At 38.9% G+C, this 21889-nt stretch overlaps 1 protein-coding gene across 2 annotated transcripts in view; it reads right to left on the reverse strand.

Moving 5' to 3' along the window:
• Window positions 1-1123: 1123 nt before the first annotated feature.
• Window positions 1124-21889, reverse strand: part of Slc25a46 (solute carrier family 25 member 46) — a 28652-nt gene continuing 7886 nt past the window's right edge. For both annotated transcript variants that reach the window (XM_029471908.2, XM_021150989.3), the window contains exons 5-8: window positions 19610-19710; window positions 16651-16707; window positions 13955-14012; window positions 1124-3281 (exon numbers count right to left, since the gene is read on the reverse strand). In XM_029471908.2, the coding sequence (XP_029327768.1) occupies window positions 2703-3281; window positions 13955-14012; window positions 16651-16707; window positions 19610-19710 (795 nt within the window). In that variant the 3' untranslated portion in view covers window positions 1124-2702. The remainder of the gene's footprint in view (window positions 3282-13954; window positions 14013-16650; window positions 16708-19609; window positions 19711-21889) is intronic.

Genomic DNA, 21889 nt, shown 5'->3' on the forward strand with positions numbered 1-21889 from the left:
TCAATAAGAGAAACATATATATTGGCTTGAATTCAACATTTTATCAAACCTTTTATATTACAATGTATTACCTAAAACATTTAAAATGGTACTGTGACAAAATTTAAAAAATAAAGAAAATAACAAGACGCAAGAGTCAAACCACAGATTGTTGTTACACTGCTATACAAACTAGTACTATATTAATAAAAATGGCTCAAAAATAAGATGGTACCTATTCAGGAGCAGGGAAGTGATATGTATTATACCAAATACTTGAAGCGAACACAGAAATGCCAGCAGTAAGTAGTATTCTAACTTCAGTGTGATGTGAACCCTTAAATAAGTTTTCTAAGTCACTTAACCTAGATAGTTTTTGCAGGAGCTGGAAATGTCTTTTCTGTTCTACAGCATCCACACCCACAAAGACAGCACACATCCTCCATGACCTCAGCCAACAACAGTACAGCTGTCAAGGCAGCATCTTCTGCTTCTCAGATTATGAGATTCTTGGATAAAAGCACTGGAGCGTTTTTGCACAATCAGTGAGTGACTGCTTTGTTGCATTCTACTTAATAGAATCACATCTATGGGCTATTTGTCATACTGACTGTAAAAGGTATTAATTCACTGAGAAACACTGGCCAACTAAAATGTGTTTGACTTTCAAAGGTTACATTTTAACAAATTCAAAAACAGCAGTTAAGAAAAAAAAAAAAACAGACTCTCTCCATCTTTAGTTTTTAAGGTAATTTGCGTGGATTTCTGCAAGGGAACAGGAAATGAGACTAATCGTGTATTTAGTTCAGTAGCAACATTTTGACTTCAGATGCAATAAATTTATATTACTAAATTCATGGTATCTGGCAATAAATAATCCTTGAATATCTAATCTTCAGGCACATGGAAAATTCCACAAAATTTACCCAGTAAATATGTGATTCCATTTAGACTGTCCTAAACATTTTCTGAAACCAAAATTTTCTGGTTTCTTCTCTGAAACTACCTTGACTTATAAAATGAAATTCTGAGGAAGGTGACTATAAACACCTAAAAATTTAGCAGCTAAAAGTCAGTAAAAAAATGCTAAGGCCATTTTTACACAGAGAAAAACACGTTAAGAGATTAACCATTAAATGCAGAATGTGATCAACAGCGTTTATTTTCCCTTCTGAGGGATTGAAGAGTTGACAGCATTACGTCATCCAAAGACACAGGCTGGTAGGGACAGCTGCTGCTGACACAGTACTTCATGCTTTTCCACCACCAGGTTAGGCTTCCACTCTGATCAGTCACAGGACAAACACCCTCTGCAACATTCACCATGTAACATCCGTGTTAGTTTGCATGCATTCTAGGTTGGGCAACACCTGCAGGCACTGCACTTCAGTGTTTGTAAACTTGAGCATACCCACGAAGAAATGAAATGCTAACTGCTGCAAGAGTGACCAGTGAACTATACATCACTTTATTACAAAGTCTAATCCACCATGGGAACACATCAACCTTATTTTATTAAACTGATTAACAAGTTTCATAATATAGTGTCTCCTCCTCCTCCTTTGTAACACATAAGGGCGAATTTCCTATGAGTTTGGACTTTAATTCAGTACTTATCCAAGCAAGTTTAAATAAAGAGTACCAAGAATGTCTCATTTTTATCTTCAGGGTAGCTTATTTGGAGAATAAAACTTACATACACACACACACACACACACACACATACAAAAAAGGAAAGAAAAAAGAAAGATTTCAGTGATTAGTTATGGTGAGCAAGAGGCACAAATCCCCAGAACTTTCATTTTGTTCCCTCTCAGATAAGTTCTTTGAGAAATGAAAGACAGGCGGGGCTCCTTAGCGTAAGTGTGGAAACGGTCATGGCTGCCATGATTGTTAGGATCTTTAAAAGTAGCTAAAATCATCTGATGATCCAAACGTCACAAGCAAAGGACAAATTTCAAGTTTCTGACACTGCAATGCTGGACAAGATGCAGGTAAAAAAGCTATTTTCTGGCATTTTGATGTCTTATACTTGATGTTCCAGCAGAAAGTGTCTACCTTCATTTGATGCAATAAGCTGGTCTATGAAAACTCGCAGGGAAGAAGGAAATTCCAAGTTACATGTACACAGAGACACAAATGGCTCCATATAATAAATATATACAGCAATTAAAATGGCTAAATACAATTTAAACCCTTCAGCCACTGGTTACACAGTGCCAAAGCTAGTCACCAGTTCTTTTCAACAATGACATACTCTATTTGCTTAAAGATAAAATCCCAGCACTATCCACTGCTTTAAGAATTAGCACAGTGACCTGAATCCAAGTTAAACAAACATATAACAAATAATAAGGTCAGTAAAACAGATTCAAGTCATTGCAATTTCATTTTATACTTGATACATTTTTGTTTCTGCCCAGGATCAATTTTACTTCAGCATGAGTGTTATACTAAAATGTAACTTTACATTTTAAATTTAAAGTATTACCTTTATTGAGTTTTCAATTTTGGAAAGGTTTGACCCAGTATTATATATATCTATATATATATCTATGCCTTAAGAAAAATAAGAAGTCAGAATAATTAGCATGAGGTTTTCCACCAGTGGTAATTCCCAGCCTATTTCTTTCCACGCAGTATTTTTACTTTTATTACTTGAAATGTCATAGCAAATTATCCAGACAACATCTTTTGGATCAGCCAATCATAGAACCTAAATCTCAAATGCTATTCTGAAGAAGTGTGGAGTAAATCATTTTGGTAATCTGTAAGATGGTTGCATGCAGTGTATACTGTATTATAACAGCACCAAACCCTTTATAGAAACCAAACACTCCTTCCTCCTGCTTGATGGTATTTATACAGTCTCTCATTCCCTCATACTGCGTATTAATTGGAAGTACTTCGTAGCCAAGGTCTGTGTTGTCAATAATTGTACGTGTTCCTTGAATATGAAGACGATGCAGAACTGTTTCCAGTGGGTAAAGTATAACGTCAGAGCAAAGGCTGGCAGCAAAGTTAGCAATAAGTTCTGGAAAATAGGCATCCAACATATTCTGCATGGGGCTAGTGCTCTCAGCTAGGTGGCTGTTATAGGTCTTTCTCTTCAGAATTAGAAGGACAATCTTCTGAATGATGGAGCTGATAATGTAATGAAGAACTCCATGCAGCACTGTTGGGAAGATCAATGAAAACAGTGGAAGAAGGCGTTTGCTGTGAGGCACTCCCAAGCCTATCACTCGTCCAATTCCTTCTTTAACACATTCCAGAATGCCAGTGTTATCTCGGATTATCTCACTCTGAAACAAAAGTGATGAAAAAGGTACAATTATATTTTTTAAAAAAAGATTTGTTTGATGTGTATGGTTGTTTTGCTCCATGTATGTCTTTGCACCATGTGTGTGCCCTGCCTGCAGGGTCCAAAAGAGGTCATGAGATTTCCTGGAACTGAAATGATGAGAACTGAAGCCTGGTCCTCTAGAAGAGTCATTAGTACTCTTTACCACTGAGTGCTCTCTCCAGACCCATCAACTTAATAATTTTTACAAAATTGCTGTAGAAAATAGTTATTATATCCCTTTGAGATAAATGTATTCACAAAAGAAGAAAAACATCCATGATCTGCCAACTTCAGCTGTGAGATTGGATTAGCATATTCTTTTTCAAAAGAAATATCATAAAGAGCAATGAACAGGACATAGTCTACCACCAACCACCTACGAGTCCCTTCGGTTCCTCATCCAACTATGCAACTCTTTTTTACCTATTCCCCCTTCCATGCCATAACCAACCTTTCCACCCATGTGGATCAAGCTCCACACTTCAGGTTTGGACCAGGAAGCATATTTTGTCTACCATCCCAGTCCCTTTGACAGGAGTCCCTGATTTTTTTTTCCACCCAAGCCATTTCCAACCTCTAGGACAAACCTGCGCTGACATCCCTGCTTTTACCTCAACCTACTCAGTCCATATCAGACTTAGAACTAACCAAAGGAAAGAAGTCTATATGACCAGATCCCATTGCAAAAATTCCAAAATATGAAAGATCAAGCCAGTATCTTGTAAAACCTACTGGTCATATATTAATATTTGCAAAGGAAAATTATCTAGGTAAACCCAAGGATTCAGAATTTAAAAGAATAATCATAAAATTCATCAAAGACTTCAGAATTTAAAGAAGACACAAAGAAACAACTCAATGAAACTGAGGAGAAAGAGCTTAAAGAGAATAAACACTTTAGTGATGCCCAAGAAACACAAACATAAAGCTGACAGAAATGATTAAGACAATCCAGGACTTGAGAACAGAATTCAATAAGGAGATAGAATCACTGAAGAAGGCTCACACTGCAGTTAGGAGACTCTTATTAGTAAAAAATAAATCAAATAGAACAGAGAATATCAGGACTTGAAGATAAAAGCACAGGATCTAGATCAAATAAGCAGAATATTTAAAAAAAATTAAACACAGAGAAGGAACATACCAGAAATATGGAACACCATGAACCTACAAGTTATAGGCAAAAATGAAAGAGAGATTCCAAGTCACAGACATATATCTGATCTTCAACAAAATGACAGAAGAAAACTTCCCCCAAACTAAAGAAAGACACCCACATACAGATACAAGAAGCATATAGAATACCAAACATACAGAAGAAGAGAAAATTAGCTAAGAGAATGTATAACAAAGAAAGTGTATTGAAAACTGCATGAAAAAAAATGCAAGTTACATACAAAGAAAATTATATCAGAATAACAACTCAGTGGGAACTTTGAAAGCCAGAAGACTCAGGAGCAATCCATTCCATATTTCCAGTCTTAAAAGATTATAATGGACAACCTATACTAATATACCCAGCAAAACTGTCATAACTGAAGAAAACTTTCTATGATATAAACTGAACATCCGAAAAATTGATATCCAATAAACCAAACCTAAAGAAAATACAGAAATCAATATATGGTGATTTGAATGACCCCCTTAGGCACATATGTTTGAATGTTTTGCCCCCAGTTGGTGAAACTTTTGGGGAAAGATTAGGATGTGTAGCCTTGTTGGAGGAGCTGTGTCACTGAGGGTGGGCTTTAAGATATAAAAATGCCAGGCTCATTCTCTTTTTCTCCCTCTGCCTGCTGCCCTCAAATCAGGATGAAAAGCTCTCAGCTATTGGTCCAGTGCCAGGCCTGTTTGCTTCCTGCCATATGGATCATGGACTAGTCCTCTCAGACTGTAATAAAGTCCCCAATTAAAGGCTTTCTTCTATAAGTTGCCTTGGTCATATTGTTTCCTCACAGCAATAAAACAGTAACCAAGACCCTATAGTCCAAGATAAATAGAAAAATCAGCATAGCAGGGAGAGTGTGTAAAGAAATACAAAGTCATAATTATTAAAATACATAATACTGTGAACACAAACAACACCACCAAAAATCAACAATGCACGGACCACAACATACCCATATTAGTACTAAGTTTAAATATCATGGCCTGAATTCTCCAAACAAAAGACAGGCTGACTGACTAGAGCAAGAAATAAAGTCCATCTATCTCTTGTACAGGAATCACACCTTAGCTTTAAAGAAAGCACCACCTTAGGATAAAGGATAGACAAAAATACTCCAATCAAATGTGACCAGTAAACAAGTGAGTGTCATTATTCTAATATCTAACAAGATATTAGAACTAATTAATTAATTAAAACTAATCAGGAGAGATAAAGAGGACTACTACATTCTAATCAAGGAAACAGTTAATAAGGAGTGCATTACTATCCTAAACATACATGCACCAAACTCTGGAGAACCCAATTGGATAAAAATATATACAACTGTATTTAAAAACAAATTAGCATCACTCCATTAATAGTAGGTAATTTTGAGCCGGGCGTGGTGGCACACGCCTTTAATCCCAGCACTCGGGAGGCAGAGATAGGCGGATTTCTGAGTTCGAGGCCAGCCTGGTCTATAAAGTAAGTTCCAGGACAGCTAGGGCTATACAGAAAAACCCTGTCTCAAAAAAAAAAAAAAAAATAGTAGGTGATTTCAATTTTCTTCAATAGATAGATCATCTGAATAAAAAACAGAGAAGCATCAGAATTAATTGACATCATATATCAAATGGACTTAGTGATGTCTAAAGAATATTCCACCCAAACACCAAAACAATACACAATTTATTGAGCAGCACAGGGAAGGTTTTCTAAAATAGAACACATCCTGACACAAAAAACAGATCTTTACAAATTCAAAAAGACTGAAATCACTCCTTGTAGCCAATCTACCCTTAATGCACTACAACTTAAAAATCGATATCAAATAAAAGTGTAGTAATTACACATTCATGGAAATTAAACAATTCATTACTGAATCATGAATGAGTCAAAGATGGAATCAAGAAAGAAATAAAAAATTTCCAAGAACTAAACGAAAACACAACATAATAGAACATCTGAGACAACTAAGAGCAGTCAAAAAAGCAAAACTATTCTAAAATTCATATGGAACTATAAAGAGCCCAAATAGCCAAAACAACCCTGAGCAGAAAACACAGCTAGGGAAATAACCATTCCAGATCTTAAGATGCACTACAGAGCCATAGTAATAGAAACAAAACGGTACTGGCACAAAAGCAGGCTTCTAGACCACTGGAAAGATAACCTGAAGATCCAAACATGAGTACATGTAACTTCAGGCACTTGATATTTAACAAAGATGCCAGAAACATAAGCTGGACAAAAGAAAGCATCTTCAACAATGGTGCTAGGAGAAGTCGATGTCCATATGCAAAATTAAATTAGACACATATCTATCTAGTCCTTGTTCAAAAACTAATTCCATATCCATCAGAAACCTAAATGTGAAACCTGAAACACTGAAACTTCTAGAATTTCTTCCAGGCAGTACCCTGTAGGAAAGGACTTCCTAAATAGGACCCATTTGCCCCAGAACTCACAGAATGGACTTGATAAAACAAAATGTTCTCAACAGTTAAAGAAACAATTGGGTGAAGAAAAGAAGCCCATAGAACGGGAGAGAATCTTTGTAAACTATACATCTGACAAAAGATGTATGGCTGGCAACGAACTCTGCCTGGAACCTGAACAGAGTTCTCTAAAGAAAAAGAAGAAGGGGATGGGGTGGCTAAGAAGAATCTCAAAAACTTCGCACTGCTCACTGTCCCTAGCTATTAGAAAACTGCAAATCAAAACAACTTTGAAATTTCCTCTTACCCCAGTCAGAATGGCAAGATTAACACAACAAACCAACCTAAAACAAACGGAGGAGATGTGGAAAAGGGAACACTCATTCACTACTGGTGGAACTGCAAACTTGTATATTCAATATGGAAATCAGTGTGGTGAATTCTCAAAAAGTTTAAAAATAAATCTACCACATGATGAAGCTGTACCACTCCTTGGCACCTACCCAAAGGATTCAACACCCTACTCTACAGACGCATGCCCAGCATGGTCACTGCTGCTCTATTCACAATAGCTAGGAAACCAAAACAACCTAAGTGTCCTAAAACTGATGGATAATGAAATGTGGTACATATACACAATGGAATAGTACTCAGCTGTAAAGAAAAATGGTATCGTGAACTTTGCAGGTAAATGGTTAAAAGTAAAAAAGATCTGATTGTATAAAGGGACCCAGACGGGGTAGGGGGAAGGGGAAGGGAGATCACATGTTCTCTCTCATTAGCGGTTCCTAGCTCTATCTAAATCTTCGGATGAGAGTACATATCCAGTATAACTGCAGAAACCAGGAATGTAAAAGGGACCATTGCCAGGGCAAGGGGTTGGGGAGAAATAGAGAGAAAAGCAGAGCATAAGTGATCTGATCAGGGAAGTGGGAAGAGGGGCTCTACAGGGGTGGGGAGAGAGGTAAATGAGGAAGAGGAGAGAAGAACATCAGCGTACAAGTGGTCTGACCAGGGGAATAGGAAAGTAAGACTATTTACGGACAGGAGAGGGAACTACATACAGAAAAGGAAGAAGGGTAAAATATGGTAATAAGGATATCTGAAAGTCATAAGAATTATATTATCTTTTTTTAAAAAAAATCCATAATACACAGAATTCTGTGTATAAATATACATGTATAGTTTAAATAAACTTTTCTCCTCTTGCCTGATAATGCTCCCTCAAAACATACAGCCTATTGCTATTGCCCTTGTTTGCCTCCCAAAGGTGGAAGGTAAGTCCCTATAGCTGAAAACATCGTGCACTTCAGAAACAGGGCCCAGACACCTGATCTGGAATTGGCCTAAGTGCCTCCTCCCAGAAGAGTAGCTTTCATAGTACCAGAAGCTGCCATACAAGGTGCCGAAGGAAGGAAGCAACCAATCGTCCTACCCAGCGATGATGCCTATGAACCACAGCAATAAGCACGGCAAGGTTACGTAAGAGTTCAGTAATGGCATGCACACTGGTACTACCAACAGCTCTCTAATTAGACTGAAGACCTGCTTAACAAGAGGAAGGCCATGCCTGGCGCTGGGAACCTAGGCAACTGATCATACGAGTTTCTTGAAGCAGAACCTGCAACTTCCACGTTACTAAAGCAGCAAAATCCCTAAAAACAATGGGAACAGTTGTCCTTACCCACAAGTAACTGTAGCACGTGATCCTTAACAAAGAAATGATCTCTTGCATTAGATGGAGACCATTACAGAAAATCATAACATATAAAAACGGCAGAATTGTGGAACCCAGTTCCAGTGAATGGATACATTTACAAACCACTCCTATCCCTAAGACTCAGTGAACTCTGAAGAAGGGGTTAGAAGGATTATAAAAGCCAGAGATCAGTGACCTTGCTATGAAAGCGTGTGTCCTCATAGTATAGAAGCTACACACATAAAGTATCACCACCATGACTACCAATAGGAACCAAACAAGGACACACCAACAGAAATGCCAAAGTGGATGGGGAAAAGTCCCTGAGGCCTCAATCCTATGCAGGGAACTGCAGGCAAGTACGGATGCTGAGAGTGGGAAAAATCGTCTTCTCCTAGGAAGCATGCCAGTTGGTTATCCAATACCAAATGGTCAGTCCTGAAAATGTACATATGAGTACCATACAGCATGAGCATATTTAGGAAAATACACATCTATACATATACATAGATGAAGATAACAGCAATTAAAGAAGGCTAGGACTCTGAAAAGGAGCAAAGAGGCTATATGAGAAGGGAAGGAAAATGATATGTTACATTACATCCTAAAAAAAAGACAGGAATAAAATGGACAGCCTTTCTAGTGTGGAAATGAGATATAGTGGGGGAAGTAGAGAGCCTGCCTCCACTGTTTTAGAACACTAAGAAGCAACAGTGTATAAGGAAGCATGGAGATCCCCGAAGTATCAATTTAAATCCTGTCTTCTTAACTTACTGGCTGTGTAACAACTGTTACTATATTAACTCCTCCTAAGCATTATTTCAGCCTCCTGTAAAAATGGAAGGTAGTATAAAATAACATGTATTGTTCTGTAGCAGCTTCCTCTGAAACTGAAACATTCTGTGATAGTTTGTATATGCTTGACCCAGGGAGTGGCACTATTAGAAGGTATGGCCCTGTTAGAGTAGGTGTGTCACTGTGGGTGTGGGCTATAAGACCCTCATCCTAGCTGCCTGGAAGCCAGTATTCTACTAGGAGCCTTCAGATGAAGATGTAGAACTCTCACCTCCTCCTGTACCATGCCTGCCTGGACGCTGCCATGTTCCTGCCTTTATGATAATAGACTGAACCTCTGAACCTGTAAGCCAGGCCCAATTAAATGTTGTCTTTTATAAGAGTTGTATTGGTCATGGTGTCTATTCACAGCAGTAAAACCCAAAGATACATTCCATCCTGCAGGAAGTTCCTAAAACAGAGAGGTAAACAATTCAAAATATCTTCAGGAGTCCCTGAAATTGAAAAGATTCACTAGCCCCCTCCCTGCCAGAGTAAACAATAAAAGCTTCCAAGGAGTGGAGTTCAGATACAAAGAAGACTCTCAAACAAGATAAGTTGCAAAGATTCTCAGACAAGATAAATTGCAAAGAACACTTTGGGACCAGAAAGTAAAAACCAGCTGAGTGGGGCTGGAGAGTTGGCTCAGCGGTTAAGAGCACTGGCTGCTCTTCCAGAGATCCTGAGTTCAATTTCCAGCAACCACATGGTGGCTCACAACCATCTGTAATGGGATCTGGTGCCCTCTTCTGGTGTGTCTGAAGACAGCTACAGTATATACAAGCACAGAAAATAAAATCAATAATTCTTAAAAAAAAAAAAAAAAAAAACAAAAACAAACAAAAAAACAACCAGCTGAGTTAACTGGGAAAGATTTACAACAGGTTACTTGGAAAGGACACTCTCCAACCTACTGTGCTGCCTGAAAGCTATGGACTGTACTCCACATTCCCAACTTTGTGACCTGCCACCCATGCTGAGGTAGGCTTTGGTGATACAAGTGTCATTTCTGCTCCTGTAAGTAGCCCCTCACCTATATTTCTATAATAAACCCCAATAAAACTCATTGACTGTCCAAGTTGAACTTCGATGGCATCTGTTCACATGGGAAATAAATGCTTAGTTTTAAGCAAAAGCTTAAATTGATACAATTTATGCTTTAAAATAATACTGTCTGCTGTGCCAACAATGACAAGAGCAGAAGCTGAGAACTGTACTTATAAAGTTACTGTAAATCTCCAGTGAAGAGACAATGCTGGCCTAACCTGGGAGGCAGCTATGGAAGTCAACCAATTCAATTATGCTTTTAAGATTAATGTATTGCATATGCCAGAAAGATTTTGCTGACAGGACCCTGACATAGCTCTCTCTTGTGAGGCTATGCCAATGCCTGACAAATACAGAAGTGGATGCTCACAGTCAGCTATTGGATGGAACACAGGGCCCCTAATGAAGGAGCTAGAGAAAATACCTAAGGAGCTAAAGGGGTCTGCAACCCTATAGGTGGAAACAACAATATGATCTAACCAGTACTCCCCAGAGCTGTGTCTCTAGCTGCATATGTAGCAGAGGATGGCCTAGTTGGCCATCGTATTGCGAAGATCATATGCCCCAGTACAGGGGAATTCCAGGGCCAGGAAGTGTGAGTGGGTGGGTTGGGGAGCAGGGCGGGGGGGGTGGGGGGGGGAGGTTTGAGGTATAGGGGGCTTTGGGGATAGCATATGAAATGTAAATGAAGAAAATATCCAATTAAAAAAAGATTAGAGTTAATGGGAATTACTGCTGGATTACATTTATGTGTCATCAAAAAAAATAAAATAAAAAAAGACAAAAACAGCCAAGAGGCTGGAGATGTTTGTAGCTCAGTTGTAAAATGCTTATCTAGAATGCATAACGTCCTCAGATCTCCAGTACTACAGAAACCCAGGCGTGATAGCATATCCCTGTAATCTCAGCACTTGGAAGCTGGAAACTGGAGGTTCAGAAGTTCAAGGTTATCTTTGGCTATCTGGCAAGTTTGGGGCCAGCCTGAAATACACAAAGCAAAAAGGCTACTGGCCAGAGGTACTAGAAAGATAAAGGAAAAGGTGTCACCTTACTAAGCTGAGGGATCACATATCACATATTTACATGAAAATTCATAACAGCAGCAAAATTACAATTATGAAGTAGCAACGAAATAATGTTAAGGTTCAGGGTCAGTACAATATGAGGAAGTATATTAAAGCGTCACAACATTAGGAAGGTGAGAAGCAGTGCTCTAATGTGAAGGCTAAATGCTTACAATGCACTACAATGTGCATCATAATGGGGCCTCTCTTACTACTCTAACCTAATGAGCAGGAACACTCACTTAGTCAAAGCCAACCCTTTCAACTCGCCAAAACCAGGTGATACAATCCCGCTTAGCTTGTATTTGTTTTTCGCTCTGCTCAGAATGTTCTTCATGTTGTTCTCGGGCTTAGACCTTCTCCATGAAGCTTCCTCTGAGCTTTCAAAACTATGAATCGCCCCTCTTTCCCCACACTACGTCACCCTTGCTCCGCTCTTTAACAATCACTTCCTTACAGACTCTGGATATGTCTTATTAGTGTCTATCCTCCCACAAGCTTCTAAGTCCTGCACAAGTGGAGGATTTTTATCAGTATTTTTTGCTACTGGATTGCATGAGTCTAAGACCCTCTCTGTATCAGGTTGTTTCTTAATAAATATCTGATGAGTTAAGAAAATAAATTTAAAGAAGATAAAATGAAAAAGCAAAGTCAATAAAAACTGATACAACTCTATACTGAGAAGTCTGAAATTGATCATGGGAAATCAATATGGACCCTTATTTTAGAAAGGGACAGAACTATTCGACTTTGAAACACTAACTTTTCAAGTGCACACAGTCTGGACTCAAGGATACTGGATAAAGGATTAACCAGTGGGAAGTAGTTCCTATTCAAGGGCTTCAAACAGTAGTTCTTCTGGTGATCTCCCTGAGAAAAAAAGCCTGAGAAAGCAAGCTGTCCACAGACAAAGGACATGACAAGGCGAGCCGGGCACTAAGAGTGAGACATAGAAGACACATCAAGGACAGTGTCAAAACAGACACAGAGGAAACCCATTACTGTAAGCTGGATCCTTAGAAAATACAGAGATTCAGTTACTAAACACTATTCCTAGTCTATAAGATAAAATTACAATCTAAAGATGATTTTTTTCAATTTTTTTATTGGTTATTTATTTACATTTCAAATGTTATCCCCTTTCCCAGTTTCCCCTCTGGAAACCCACTACCCCACCCCTCTCGCCCATGCTTCTATGAGGGTGCTCACCCACCCACCCACTCCCACCTCACTGCCCTGGCATTCCCCTACACTGGAGCATTGAGCCTTCACAGGATCAAGGGCCTCCTCTCCCACTGATGCCAGATAAGGCCATCCTCTGCTACATATGCAGCTGGAGCCATGGGTCCCTCCATGTGTACTCTTTGGTTGGTAGTTTAATCCCTGGGAGCGGGGGGGGGGGGGGGGGGCAGTGTTAAGATAATATTTAAGAAACTGTTTTAAAGTTACAGTTCTAATTTAAGTAGACAAATGTGACTGTGTCAAATCTGTCCCAACTAAAACATCTTTCCTGATACAGCATGTTGCTTAGGTATTTTGCCTTAAAATTTTATCTTTCTGATAGTTTTTCTTATCTTTAAACTGAGACTGCTTGACAAACTAACGCTGTGAACTACACAATATCATCCAAATATAAAAATACAAATGTGTTTCAGTCATAAGATGTTAATTTCAGTTAACCAAAGTTAGTTCTAACAACAGGAAAATCAGAGATTAATGATGTAGTGGGGACAAATAATAAAGAGAAAACAAAACAAATAAAAAACCAGAAAGGCAAGGCTGTCGAAGCAAGCAATTTACAGAGCAGACACTAACATGGGCGGGCAAAGTATTCTTAAAGATTGGATGCTGGAATCAGAAGACAACTGTATAAACACTTTTAACTATAAAAGATATTGAGGCTACAAAATGTAATTCAATGTGCTTGAAGTGCCACCGTGTGGCTAGAAATAGTAAAGCAAGCAAGCAGAATGTAAATGCTACCAGGAAACTACTTAAGTTTGCATTTATTACTTGTGTTCAGCCAACACTGGGACACTTTTAAAACATGCTGCGTAGTAAATTATCTACAGTTACTACAACTTACTTTTAGGATGATTACTCCTTATGCTCAAACAATTATTAATGCAGTCATTATAGTAAGCCATAAGCATTTTGATCTTGAGGCCTTGAAAGATCAAAACAAGTCAGTTTGGGTTCTGAGACAACTAAACCAAGAGTGTGAAAGGAAGAAAAAATAATTAAACCATAAATGTGACCCAAATTTGCAGTGGAAATGTTAGAACCATGGTAAAATGTAATTAATAAGTGTATCTGTGAAACGAACATTTAAAATCAGACATACACGGTATACTAAATATGCTAAACATACTTACAAAAAAGTTACACTAAAGAACAGCTCACCTGTACTGTTTCAATCAGACTTGCAGAATAAAAAGGCATGGCCACCATGTATGTTAGGCTGCAGAAATTAAAGCAAATTATATCAGTACAACAAAATAAGATGATTAAAATGAAATTTTAAGATCTTTTAATGTATTCACCTAAATTTACATTCAAACCTAAAGTGATCTTTTTAAATTTTCAATTATACTTTGGAACTAGTAACATTAACTCAGGACACTGAAACACAGAGTACTTTATTGAACAGAGATGGAAATAAAAAGTAACAATAATACAAAGTCTGCCAAAAATAAAAACCCAAACCTCTAGATTGTGCCTTTAGCAGAATGCAGGTTCATTTATGATTAACTATTTGAACGTCTACTTGCATATAACTAGCACTCCCTGAAATATGCTTCTGAGCCTTTTGTATAATAACTGTATGCAGTTTAGAGTTGAGTGATATCCAGAAAAGAATGCTTTATGTTACTATCCTGTATCATTTTCTACATTTCCCATCAGCAGAAATAAGCCACAGCCTACAACCACAAGCCAAGTGCCTTTTTTACTATGAAAAAATAATGTCGTACAGCTTTCCAAAGCTGTTTCTTTATCAGTATGGTTACATTACAAAAGTAGAGTTACTTAAAATCCTTTCACAGGTGGGACTAACCTGAGCAGCAACCTTAGGGGTCAGGTCCTGGTAAGTACTCATCTCCAAGGTTAATGGAACATCAGTAAGTAATTATGTGCTGGGCCGTCCCAGAGGAAGCCAGCAAGCTAGAGAAATTTCTAATTCTTCAGATAAACAGAATAAACTTTTAATCTGTAAAAATAGTTATTGATGTAAAATCACTAGGTGCCTTTACACCACACTGTACTATGACTATCATTTTGAGCTTACTCTTCACCAAATACATTCACTCATGTCTCTGAAGTAAGACACAGGGTTAGCATCCCTTTTATCAGAAACGCTCAAGACCAGATGTGTTTCAGATTTGGGGATATTTGTATGTAAGTATCAGTATCTTGGGGACATTGATATCTTGGGGACAGGACCCAAGTCTAGATACAAAATTAATTTGTTTTATACTTTTACACACAAGGACTATGTGTTTTTGCATAGTATTTTCTGTGTGGCTATATTCTGACACCTCATCCCATATTAAATGGCATCAGGTTAAAGAAATTCAAGGCATGTGACATGTCTTGCTGGAGTTCAAACTCTTCAGAATTGGATATATTTCCAATTGCAGATGTCTGGCTTATTCATGTTTAACCCACAGTAATTTGTTTGTTTGATTAACCTAGGTTAAATGACTGGGGAAATCACAGCTGGCGAAGCACTTGTCATGCAAGCATGAAGACCCAATATGATCCCCAGCACCCATGTATAAAGCCAGGCATAGGGCAAGCATTTGTAATATCGGTACTGGGTACAGAGAAACAGGTAGATTCCTGGGGTGTGCTGACTGCTCTGTCTAGTCAGTAACCCCAGACAGCACTCCAACTGATGGCCCAATACCAAGTGATCGTCTGAAAACATAGATGTATAAGTAACATATGGACTGGCAACGTTGTATTTATGCATTCAGAAACACACACATACATCAAGGAACAAGTAAGGAAAAAAGGCAATGAATTTGAATGAGAGCAAGATGGGGGTCACATGGGAAGTGTTGGAGAAAAGGGAAGGAAGAAATGATGTCATTATATTATAATCTTAAAAACAGAACCAGGAGCTGGGCAGTGGAGGTAAACGCCTCTAATCCCAGCACTTGGAAGGCAGGGGTAGGTGGAGTTCAAGGCCAGCCTGGTTTATAGACTGAGTTCCAGGACAGCCAGAACTACACAAGGAAACACAAGGGGGTGGGGGAGGGTCTCTGGGAGAGGGAGAGGGAGCTAGAGTGGGCAGCATTTGATGGAAATAAATTAAAAAAATAATGTTGGTAGCTCCTGAGGACACTCTGTCCTCCACATACACACAAGTGCACCCAAACACAGGAACACACACATACCCACCCCATCCCTGAAGAAAGAACAAAAGAAAAAGTGTCTAAAACAAAAGCTGAGCCACAACTCTTATTTTTCAAATGCCTAAGAATTATTTTAAGCAGCATATATATTTCAGGATTGTTGTTGTTGTTGTTGATATTGTTGTTGCTGTTGATACTGTTGTTGTTGTTGTTATTCCATATGTAATTCAAGACTTATCCCTAAGCCTTGTATTACTTTTCTTCAAAAAGCCTATTGCTGGGGCTGGTGAGATGGCTCAGTGGGTAAGAGCACCCGATGCTCTTCCAAAGGTCCAGAGTTCAAATCCCAGCAACCACATGGTGGCTAACAACCATCCGTAACGAGGTCTGGCGCCCTCTTCTGGAGTGTCTGAAGATAGCTACAGTGTACTTACATATAATAAATAAATAAATCTTAAAAAAAAAAAAAAAAAGCCTATTGCTACTACTCTAACTTCCTTCACTATATTAGGCACAAGATTTTTTTTTTCAGTTCTAACACTAAAAAAGCTAATAAAACTTTCTGGTAATAATGTCATTTTTAAAACTTACCATTTCGCTCCCCTTCTCTGAGGAGAAGGGGAGGAGACAATGGGGGGAAAGATTTTATGGGTGGGACTGGGAAGAGAGAAGGGAGCAGGGCTGTGATCAGGATGTAAAGTGAATATAAAAATAAATAAAAATAATAATAAAAAATCTTACCATTTCAGGAGAAGGTGTTCACCTATTTGTTTAGGGTTCCATTTGTGTGAAACCTCCCTAAAATGTAAAAATAAATGTAAATAAAACAAAAACTACATTATTTAAAATATTTTGTTTTAATCTGTAGAATGGGTTTTCCTTGACATACTTCTGACACTGTGGTAGTTCAAACAGAGAATCAGGGCCTGTGTGTCTGCTGACAGAGGCTGCAGGGAAAAGCTGCAACTGATTGCATGATGGCTACTACTGTGTCAGTGTGACAGATGAGAAGACGCAAGAGACAAGCCTCCATCCATATCTGTGAGGAGGTTTCAAGGTTGGGTGGATTCATGGGCTAGGAACCTACGCTGAATGAAAAGAGAAAGTTGGGTGAGCACCAGCAGGCACCCTTTGCTTACTAATACAGTACAGGGCAGTATGCTTTATCAGAAATGCTCAGGACAAGATGGGTCGGTCTCACATATCTATCCCCTCTTTCTCGCTAAGAGTGAGGCCACTGCCCTGATCACATGGCCCCGAGTCTTTGGAACTGGTCTGTCTATTCCAATTCCCCTTCTTTATCTCTCTCCACATAGCTAACTTTCTACACTTTCAGTGTTGTCTGCCTATGGTCCTGAAATTTAATTGTAGCCAGAAACTGAATCACATCTATTAGCACTGCAGGCACTGAATTTTTACCACACTACTAACCTGAATGACCTGAATTGCCAACTTTTTTATAGATCTCTGTATTTGAGGTAGGAAGCCTCAAAAAAAAAAAAAAAAAAAAAAGAGCTGGCACATCTGCACTTTCAGACACCCTGTGACATTAAAATCAGTAACAGAGATTCAAGTTAGGCAAGCATAGATATCCAATTTTTAAAATGTGAGTCAAGAAAGCTTAGCTGGCTGCTAACCTTTAGCAAAGCTGTATTAAAGGAAGTCTGGAACTACACAGTCCTTTGAAAGCAACACATTAAAAAAAGCTTGCTCTTAGCTTCTTGCCTTTGTTTCTTTTCCTTACAAAGATAAATCCCAACACTGAGTACATGTGCAATACCTGTGGTTAGACCTTCAACTAGCTCCCTTTCTTAACAATCAAGACAATATATCCTTTAGATAAATAACCCAGAACTATTCAATTACAATAGCTTACTACTATCACTAGCATCCCTTTCACATCGTCTGTGAGTGCCTTGCTGCCAACAGCCATAGCTGTAGAACACCGACAGTACCAGTCTTCTTGGAGCTTTCTACAAGTATAGTGCTGTCTCTCCTGCAACAAGTAATGGCTGAATTGACCCACAGAAAAGAAATTCAGCCTCCCTAAGTTAATCTACTTTCTCTCTCCCAGCATATCTACAACTGACATCTACAACCTCTGGTTCTAGAATCGATGTCATAAGCCTTCCCTCTAGGTTTGTTGAGGGTATCACTGACTCTACCCTTCACAAGTGCTGACACCACCCCACCCTCCACATATGGTACAGACATGTAGACACACCAAGTTGTCCAGGATCTATCCTTGTCACATTTCATAACTTGTGATTCTCCATTAGTTGAATTTCATTGAATCTCATATTCTGAATGATACTTTATGCCCCAAAACTCAAACGTCTATACTTAAATAACTCCTGTGGCATCCTGATCCACAGTCCCAGCCCCCTTCTCCTGTGGAGGTATGAACAGCCCCCCCCCCCCCCCACACACACACACACAGGCTGACAGATTTGAGGATTGGGAGGTGTGGCCTTTTTGGAGAAGGTGTGTCACTCACTGGGTGTGGGACTTGAGGTTTCCAATGAGCTCTCCCTCTCTCTGCTGCATACTTGTGAGACACATGTAAGCTCTCGGCTACAGCACCATGCCTACCTGATTCTGGCAACGTTCTTGCCATGATGGCCATAGTCCCTACTACCCTCTGGAACTGTGAGCCTCAAATGAAATGCTTTCTTTAATAAGTTACCTTGGAAATTTTGTCTCTTCACAGTAACATAAAAGTGACTAAGATATCCCCTACAGGTCTGGCAAAAATTTCAAACTCCATTTATTGAAAGTTAAATTCCTTAACTATTCCTCTAACTTATTCTTAATGAATTCTCCACCTCAGTCACTGCTGGCCAGTCTCCTCCTGATACTCCCCGTTCAATCCAACAGTAACTATCATCAATGATACTTAGAGTGCCTTCCTAACTCTGCACTCTCTGTTCTGTTCCACAACTCAGAGTTGCCCCAACATGGTTAACATTAATATATTAACTCTCCAAGCCAGTCTGGACCAATACTTTTTACACTACCTCTTAGGAATACTCTTGTTCTTATCAAAAAACAGATGTTTCATTCCAGGCCACAGAGAATAAACCACTGCAAAGATGATAATGGGAGGAGGGAGATGTGAGTTGGATATGTCCCAGATAATATATATACAAAAAGTTACCCAATAATAAATGAAAAATGTTTAAAAAGAAGAGAGATGAGCTCATACAAGCCTCTTTCCATTTCCAAGCACAAGCTGCTGCCTTTTGTCGCCAACACTGTGGAAGCTCTCTGAGACCAGGTGCTGCTGCCTTCTCTTGGAAAGAAAGCCTTTCCTGCCTAGTCAATTCGTACTCAGAATTCTTATCTCAATTTTCAGTTATTTTTGAAATCCTTACCAATAATTCCTGGGAATCTGAAGGGGATTATTTAATTATAGCACAAATCACACAGTGCTTTATAAACAAATGAGCTACTTAAAGAGGAAGTTGTTCCCACACTCCTGTTTCTCACTTAGCAGCAGGAATAAAAGGCACAGTGCAACAGGGAGGAGGACACAGAGCACCTTGTCACACACGTCATCAGCAAGGTGTGACAAAGAAGCTTTACTGTCCGTCCTTCTCTGGGCTACTTCAGACAAGCTTTCAGAGTCAAGATATTTGCTTCCATATTTGATACAAATTTAATATAAAACTAATATGGGGGAAAAAGGCTCCACATGTACCTCGGTAAAGGTGTAAATTCACTTATTATGCCTTCTGCTCCAAGTGTGACTCCCTGAACAATAAATGTGCTTCCCATCCCTTTCCATAGGGCTCTTGGTCCCTAGAATCAAAACAAAAACAATACAAATAGTTCTGTTAATATAAAACACAGAAGTTCTTAATGAAAATACAGAAGGTTTGTTAATATTTCCCAATAAGGCATTACTCTTATATAAATCTTACAGAACTGTAACTAATTGGGTTTCTACCACTTTGTCCTTGGTCTCTTGGGGCACTCCCACATAACCCAGGATGGCCTATGTAGCTGAGATTCACCTTGAACTCTTGATCCTCCTTCCTCAACCTCCCAAGTCCCAGGATCCCAAGGCCTGTACCAGTACAGTAGCCTCGGTTATTAATGTTTCATGGTAGCCTAGTTTAGACTAAGATGAACTAAGATGCTCCATTTAGTTAAGTACTCCAAAATGATTGGCTACTTATTTTAAAACCTCAGGTATCCCTATATCCAACTCCCTACAATCTAGCTGTTTATAGGACCTACAGGCAGCCCAAACTTCATATTTCCCCAACTTCACTCCATCGTAGCCATTGGCCACATTTCTTTTCCTTCTCTGTTGGAGTTCCTATTTTTCCTCCTTGTGCCAAAATCATGCACTTCTCATTCTTTCTGAGTAATCAACCAAAGTTCTCTCCGTTCTCAGCCTCTCCTAAATCTGCTACTTTTCTCAGCCTTACCTTATTACTTATGGACCTCTAACACTGCAAGAGCTCACTGTCTCTCCTACAGTGACACCATGGTGCTACTGCTATCTAGGTTATTAGTGAACTGGGAAATAAAATACCAACAATGTAAAATTAAAAGAAGCAATATACGATCAGGAGAGAACTGTATCTCTTTTCCATCCTAGTCCCACAAAAACTTTTATCTTCCTGTCTGCATGGAAAGATATACAATTTTTTCATTTGTTCATTTTTTTTTTTTTTTTTTTTTTTTTTTTTTTGAGACAGGGTTTCTCTGTATAGCCCTGGCTGTCCTGGAACTCACTTTGTAGACCAGGCTGGCCTCGAACTCAGAAATCCGCCTGCCTCTGCCTCCCAAATGCTGGGATTAAAGGTGTATGCCACCACGCCCGGCTCATTTGTTCATTTTTAACAGATGTACTTTGAACCATAAAAAAACAACCCAGCAACCATTCCATATCAGTACACACAAAGATATTTTCGTATTTGTAAAGGCCACCTGGCGTTTTGCCACCTAAATGTATCATTGTTACTTTTCTGGTACCACTGTTAGGGAGGTTCATTTCTAGGCTCATTTCTCTCCCTCCCTCCCTCCATCCCCTCTTGGCTTTTGAGAGACAGGGTTTTTCTGTGTAGTCCTGGCTATCCTGGAAATCACTCTATAGACCAGGCTGGCCTTGAACTCAGATATCTAACTGCCTCTGCCTCCCCTCCAGAGTGCTGGGATTAAAGGGGAACGCCACTACTGCCCAGATATTTTGGCTCACTATTATATGAAATTCTACAATATGATATCTTGCATACACATTTTTACACATGATCACAAACATTTATGTGGGAAAGTTCTTAGAAGTCAAACATACAAAATTTAAATTTTAATTAAGTAGTCGCTTATGCCTTTAATCCCAGCACTAAGGAAGCAGGGGCAAGTGGATCTCTGGGTTAGGAGACAGCCTGGTCTACAAAGCAAGTTCCAAGACTGCCAAGGTACACAAAAAAAGCCTTAACAAAAAAATTAAATTCTGATGCGTACAATCTGTTCACCATGTACTTGTCACTTGAACACAGTGACATACTACAAAATACAGTTCTCATGCTGTGCTAACCCACAACCATAACAGTATTTTCTTTTTTTTTTTTTTTCCAATTTTTTATTAGGTATTTACTTCATTTACATTTCTTTTTTTTTTAATTTTTAATATTTTTATTACATATTTTCCTCAATTACATTTCCAATGCTATCCCAAAAGTCCCCCATAGCGCCCCCCACTTCCCTACCCACCCATTCCCATTCTTTTGGCCCTGGCATTCCCCTATATTGGGGCATATAAAGTTTGCAAGTCCAATGGGCCTCTCTTTCCATTGATGGCCGACTAGGTCATCTTTCGATACATATGCAGCTAGAGACAAGAGCTCCGGGGTTCTGGTTAGTACATCATGCCATAACAGTATTTTCATTGCTACTTCAAAACTATAATTTTGCCATTTTTTGTATATCTGATATGCAGGATATCTGATATGTGACCCCTACAAAAGGG

This window comes from Mus caroli, unplaced genomic scaffold, assembly GCF_978045245.1.
Source record: "Mus caroli unplaced genomic scaffold, Mus_caroli_1 scaffold_19, whole genome shotgun sequence".
Taxonomy (NCBI): domain Eukaryota; kingdom Metazoa; phylum Chordata; class Mammalia; order Rodentia; family Muridae; genus Mus; species Mus caroli.